At 50.8% G+C, this 6,767-nt stretch overlaps 1 protein-coding gene across 1 annotated transcript in view; it reads left to right on the forward strand.

Annotated features, from left to right (window-relative positions):
- LETM1 (leucine zipper-EF-hand containing transmembrane protein 1) overlaps nt 1–6,767 on the forward strand; it is a 43,101-nt gene that overhangs the window by 1,915 nt on the left and 34,419 nt on the right. The window contains exon 3 of the mRNA XM_011936824.1: nt 6,147–6,207. Within this exon, the coding sequence (XP_011792214.1) occupies nt 6,147–6,207 (61 nt within the window). The remainder of the gene's footprint in view (nt 1–6,146; nt 6,208–6,767) is intronic.

The following is a 6,767-nucleotide window of genomic DNA, read 5'->3' on the forward strand; positions in this document are numbered from 1 at the left end:
AGGGCGGACGACCCTGGGGTTCGGGCTGGTTGTCATGTGATGCGGGGTCCCGGTGGTCCCGGCCTCCGGACCCCCTTGCGGGCCGGTGGGGCCCCGAATCTCATCGCGGGCTGGACCGCCAGCGCCGGGCGGAGCCGCTGGGCCTCTGCCTGGTGCTGTGACCTTAAGCGGCCGGGTCCCCGCGGGTCACTGCCTCCGAGACAGGCTTGGGAAAGTTCTAAAGGGCTGGGCAGCCCTGGCGCGTCCTGCGCGAGTAAGCTCGGTGGAACGTGTCCACGCACGAGGACGGCCGTGCCCTTAAGTCACGTTTGGGGTCCCGGAGACGAGACTGAATGTGCAGGGCAGACACCGGCGAGCAGCACCTGCTGGGCCGCAGCAGCCTTCCTGGTCCGTCTCCCATGAGGTGATGCCAGCACCCACAAACCCCTGTGGTGTGATTAGGCCGCGACCTGCACCCGGGGGACACGGGGACTCCGAAGCCCTGAGGGTCCTCAGAGTGCGTGGCCTTAGCCACCCTAACCTAAGGTGCTGCCTGGAGTGAATGCTCTTCCGGGGTGTGCCGACCTCCTCCTTCTCTCTCATTAACCAACTTACCTGAGTTGATGTCCTTATTTGTAAAATTGGAATAAACATAAAACTTGCTAAGCGGGACTCAAAGTAATTAGTGCAGTGGTGCGGTCATACTCACTGCACCTCAAGCTCCTGGGCTCAAACTGTCCTTCTGCCTCAGCCTCCCAAGTTGTTAGTTGTGCCACACAACACCCAGCTAATTTTTGTGTGTGTGTGTAATTTTTTTGTAGAGACAGGTCTCGATATGTTGCCCAGCCTGGTCTTGAACTCCAAGGCTCAAGTGATCCTCCTGTTTTGGCCTCCCAAAGTCCTGGGATTACAGAAGCCACCATGCCCAGACACCCAGCTTCAATTCTTGTCTCTGTTCCCCACCCCCAGAGAGATAGATTGAAGTTGCCCTGAATGTATCCTCCCAATTCTTGTTTGTTTTTTTTTTTTTTTGGAGACAGTGTCTCAATCTGTTGCTCAGGCTGAAGTGCAGTGGTGTGGTCTTGGCTCACTGCAACCCCCATCTCCTGGGATCAAGTGATTCTCCTGCCTCAGCCTCCTGAGTTGCTGAAATTACAGGCACCCGCCACCACGACTGGCTAATTTTTGTATTTTTAGCAGAGATGGTATTCTCTGTGTTGGCCAGGCTGGTCTCGAACTCCTGACCTCAGGTGATCCACCCACCTCAGCCTCCCAAAGTGCTGGGATTACAGGCATGAGCCACCTCGCCTGGCCCCCAATTCTTGTAATTTTTAACAATAATGGCTGGCTAGCCACTAAAACTTTTGGCGTGGTGGGAGGATGTTGAGTGGTGAAACTGTACAGTCTGAAGGTGGAGCTCAGCATTTGGTCTTTCCAGTTGCTGTGTTAAATGTTAGAGCTCTCTCTGGACTTCTTGATGGTGATAAAAGTACTTTTGCCACTTCGTGCTTATGTAGCAGGTTTTTGGTAAATAATAATTAACTTTTTATGTGTGATTCTGTCATTTCAGGAATACAAATGTCTTCCGTAGTTACTGCTGCACTTTGTGACAGGGACACTGGCAGGTCTGCTGTAGAACAGTAGGGATTTCAGAGCCAGGGCTGGACTGTGGAGGAGGTCCCTGAACCCCTATGAGTGATACACCAAGTGGAGTGCTGCAGGCCCCTGCTACTAACATCTTACATGAGTAGGGTTCGTTGTCACAGTTAATGAACTGACATTGATCTATTACTGTTCACTAAAGTCCGTAACGTATTTGGATTTTTTTACTCTCCCATTCTTCACGCTAAGGTCCTTTTTCTGTCCCAGGACCCATCTGCACCACCCATCTTGATTACTTCTCAGGCTTTCCTTGTCTGCAGTGACCTTGACATCTTTGAGGAGTAGTGCTCAGGTGGAGTGTAGGGTGCTGATCTACTGGCATTTCTTGATGTTTCCTCATAATCAAGCTGGGAAAGATGGTTTTTCTGGAGGAAGACCACAGAGGTGAAGCATCCTCATCACATCATGTCTAGGCTCCATGCTGTCCAAATGATTTGTCACTATTGATGTTGACCTTGATTGGTAGGCTGAAGTGGTGTTTGTCAGGTTTTCACTGCCCAGTTACTCTTCTCCTGCCTCTCCATATTGTCCTCTTTGGGAGGAAGTCGCTTTATGAGTAGAAGCGGGGTTGACCCTAAGGGCTGTGTGGGAGAGGTGACCTCTGGCCTGAGCTGCCTGGAGACAACAGTGCTATTTGTTGAAACTGGGGAGGACTTGGAGAGGAGCACAATGCGGGGGGTGAGTTGAGAGTTCTTGGAGGTGTGGACTGTGCGATGCTCATCAGACCTGTGGCGGGTGTATATTCAAGTCAGGGAAGAGATTGCCTGGGGAGGAGGTGGAGGTCAGGTAGGGAGGATCTCCCAGGAGTGGCAAGGGGATCATTGTCTCCTGGAAGCCAGGTGAAGAAAGGTGTGTTATGATAAGAAATATATTTGTTCTTTGACCCGATCCTGGCACCAGCACTGAGGGCTGAAAACCCTGGAAGTTTCCTGAATGATGGGAGTGTCTTTTTTCGTTTATTTGTATTTTGAGACAGGGTCTTGCTCTGTCACCCAGGCTGGAGTGCAGAAGCTTGATCATGGCTCACTGCAGCCTCTAAGCGATCCTCCTGCCAGCTGATTTTTTTTATTTTTTGTGGAGACAGGGTCTCTCTGTGTTGCCCAGGCTTAACTCCTGAGCTCAACAGCAATCCACCCACCTTGGCATCCCAGAGTGCTAGGATTACCGGCCTGAGTTTGGGAGTGTCTTCTATTATTCGTTATCACAGCACCTGAGTTTATGCTAATGCGGTGACTCCAGGCAGGCCCTTCGATAGATCGAGGCGCTGGCCATGATGTGACTAGAGGATGGGAACTTCCTGCCCTTCCAGGGAAGGGAGAGGGTTTGGAGATCTAGTTCAGTCCCCATGGCCAGTAGGCCAATATTGTAATCAATCATGAAGCCTTGAGGAGAACTTCCAGGTGAGGAGGCTGGTGAGGCTTCCCATTGGTGTTCACCCTGCTCCACAGGACACAGGGTCCTGTGCTCAGGACCTCTCTGGCCTTGGCGTCTTGGCCTCCATAGCTGGTTGTTCCTAGGCACCCTTTATAATAAACTGTGATAGTAAGTGGAGCCCGTTGCTGGCATCTGAGTCATTCTTGTGAATTATCAAAACCAAGGCAGTCATGGGAACCCTCAAATTTGTAGTCAGCTGAAGTGTGGGCAGCCTGGACATACGGAGTGGGGGCAGTCTTGTGGGACTGAGCCCTTACCCTGTGGGGTCTGCACTAACTCTGGGTAGTGTCAGTATGGAATTAAATTGTTGGACTCCCAGTTGGAGAATTCGTTGATGTTGGAAAAAAGAACAGAAGGGCTCCCAGCAGGGCCTGGCCACAGATGACATCTATGCTCGTGAGGGACATGGAGCAGTGATCCCCGTTGCCCTGGACGGCCTTGACTGGGGGTTCCTTGGAGAGCTGGGGACAGAAGCCATCAGAACAGGTTTTGGGGAGAGCCTAGTAAGGGAGCCAGTGGGACAGCAAGTGTTAGAGAGAAGGTAGGATCATGGCGGGGGGCAGATCAGGGAGCTCTGGGGACCTGCCAGCCTTCCTGCTTGCTGGACTGAGCCCTTGAGACTCAGGAGCTGGCCAGGGCAGGGGTGGAGGGGCCGAAGGTGCCATGGTGTGGGGAGGATAGTGGAGAATGTGCTGGACCCCGTTCATATGAAGAAAGGTGGGGGACTAAAGCTGGTCTCAGCTGGAGTGAGAAGGGTCTTGGTGTGTTCACTGTGCTTTTAAATTTTAACTTAAAATGTAACTTGATGTGTTTGAGAACATAGCTAACATTTTTCCCTTAACCCAGCTCCCAATTTACAGACCAGACTGTTACAAGCCCTAAATGTGGCACATGCTAGGAATTTCCTTCCCCACAGAAGCACGAGGGTTGCCTCCTGTTAAATGAGGTGAAGTGACAAGTGGGTCCGCTGGGAGCAGGGTCAGTGCCTGCCCTCCGCATCTTGTCCCTCCTGTCACGGTGGCTCTTGTGGCTGGCTGGAGTGAGCTCCCCCATCTAAACCTGCACTTTCTGCTCCCTGGCTGAGGACTCATTGCAACCCCACTGCCTAGAGGTTCAAGGCCACTGGGCATCTCAAGGTGCCACCTGCTGGCTCCTGGCACCACCTAGCCTCTGCACAGCCTGGCCTGGCACCTCCATGGGCTGGTGCCTCTGGCCCTGCTGCTCCCATTCCTGTCTTGTTCCCAGCATGAAGTTTGACCGCAGTGGGGTCTGAATGTCAGTAGTATGAATTAATTCCGACTTCGTGCTTGTAGGAACTACAGCAAGTTAGGGAAAGCATCAAAAACATGTTGAAATCCTAGAAATGTGCTGTACACTTATCACTGTCGTTTATACAAGAAATGGCTTACTCTTGGTGTTTGTGGTTCTAGTAATTCTTTTTTTTTTTTTTTTTTTGAGTGCGATGGCGTGATGTCAGTTCACTGCAACCTCTGCCTCCCGGGTTCGGGTGATTATCCTGCCTCAGCCTCCAGAGTAGCTGGCATTACACGCACCTGCCATCATGCCCGGCTAATTTTTTTTTTTTTTTTTTTTTTTTTTTTTTTTTTTTTTGTGGAGATGGAGTTTCACCATGTGAGCTAGGCTGGTCTTGAACTTCGGACCTCAGCTGATCCACCCGCCTCAGCTTCCCAAAGCGCTGGGATTACAGGCATGAGCCACCGCACCCGGCCTGTGGTTGTAGTAATTCTTACAGCTCTTGCCCCTCAGGGTCATTGCTTGCTCTGTAGGGCTGTCTGCATAGAGATCATGGTTCTCCCAGAGCCAGCTGAAGTGAGTGGGGATGGTGCCACCTGGTAAGAGTGCTCCCTGCCTAGGGCTGGCCTGCTTGGCTTCCCTCTTGGGGTGTCTGGAGCCAGGGTCTACTTGAGGCTCCCCATCTTTCTTTAGGACTACTTTGAGATACTGTTTTCCTAACTGGGGCAGACCCTTCACTGAGCAATGTTCTGAAACCTTCCAACACTCAGAACTGGGTTCCAGAAACTTACACACAGAGGTTTCTACAAAAGAGATCTGTACTCTTTCAGACTTTTTTTTTTTTTCTTTTTGAGACAGAGTTTCACTCTTGTTGCCCAGGCTGGAGTGCAATGGTACCATCCAGCCCACTGCAACCTTTGCCTCCTGGGTTCAAGCGATTATCCTGACCCAGCCTCCCAAGTAGCTGGGATTACAAGCATGCGCCACCGTGCCTGGCTAATTTTGTATTTTTAGTAGGGATGAGGTTTCACCGTAGGTCAAGCTGGTCTTGAACTTCTGGCCTCAGGTGATCCACCCGCCTTTGCCTCCCAAAGTGCTGGGATTATAGGCGTGAGCCACAGCGCCCCGCCTTCTTTCAGACTTAGAAGATATCAGGCTGGGTGTGGTGGCTCATGCCTATAATCCCAACACTTTGGGAGACCAATGCAGGAGGGTCGCTTGATGCCAAAAGTTGGAGACCAGCCTAGGCAAATAGGCAACAAAATGAAACCCCGTCTTTACAAAAATTAGCCGGGCATGATGGTGCATGCCTGTAGTCCCAGCTGCTTGGGAGGCTGAGGCAAAAGGATCCCTTGAGCCCAGGAGTTCAAGGCAGCAGTGAGCCGTGATTGTACCACTGCATTCCAGCCTGGGCAAAGTCAAATAAATAAATAAAAATGAACAAAAGGCTGGGCACGGTGGCTCATGCCTGCAATCCTAGCACTTTGGGAGGCCAAGGCAGGCAGATCACCTGTCAGCAGTTTGAGACCAGCTTGGCCAATGTGGTAAAACCCTGTCTCTACTAAAAAAACAAAACACACACACACACACAAAAATTAGCTGGGCATGGTGGTGGGCACCTGTAATTCTAGCTACTCAGGAGGCTGAGGCAGGAGAATCGATTAAACCCAAGAGGCGGAGGTTGCAGTAAGCCAAGATCACGCCATTGCACTCTAGCCTGGGCGCAGGAGCGAAACTCCAAAAACCAACAACAAAAAAAGATATCAGTATAAATCCCTGATTTACTACTTATTTATTTTCCCCTGTTCCTGTTATAGGTAGTCCGGGGGATCCTGCTCATCTCAGCTGTGCCAACACCCTGGGGTTGAGGAGCTGCCTGTGAGTAAATCAGTATCACTCTGCACCTGTCTATTTGAAAACAGGGTTTGAAAATGGTGGAGAGTCACCAGTGACTCTTGACTTTTGAGGGAAACAGTATATCCTACTTTCCTGTTCTTTGTTTCTTTTAAACCTTTATCTTTCCATTTTGAAAATGATTGTCACATGCCTCAGTTAATCTTTAGGAAGTATAGAAGCATTCCTAACCTCAGTGCCCAGTTGCACTTGGAGGGCTGGGGACAGAAGCCTTCCTGTCCCCTAACAGGAATTAAATGGAATTTAATTTTTGGACTCCCAGTTGGAGTGGGCAGTGGCCACTGCGCCTTCACAGTGTCCAGTGTCAGTATTTTGGTGTACAGCAAGTCTCATTTAATGTCTGTTGGTTCTTTTGAAACTGCAACTTTTTTTTGTATTTTTTGAGACAGTCTTGTTCTGTCACCCAGGCTGGAGTACAGTGGCACATGCTTGGCTGACTGCAACCTCTGCCTCCCAGGTTCAAGTGATTCTCCTGCCTCAGCCTCCCAAGTAGCTGTGACTACAGGCATGCTCCACTGCACCTG

Source organism: Colobus angolensis, unplaced genomic scaffold (assembly GCF_000951035.1).
Source record: "Colobus angolensis palliatus isolate OR3802 unplaced genomic scaffold, Cang.pa_1.0 Scaffold157, whole genome shotgun sequence".
NCBI lineage: Eukaryota > Metazoa > Chordata > Mammalia > Primates > Cercopithecidae > Colobus > Colobus angolensis.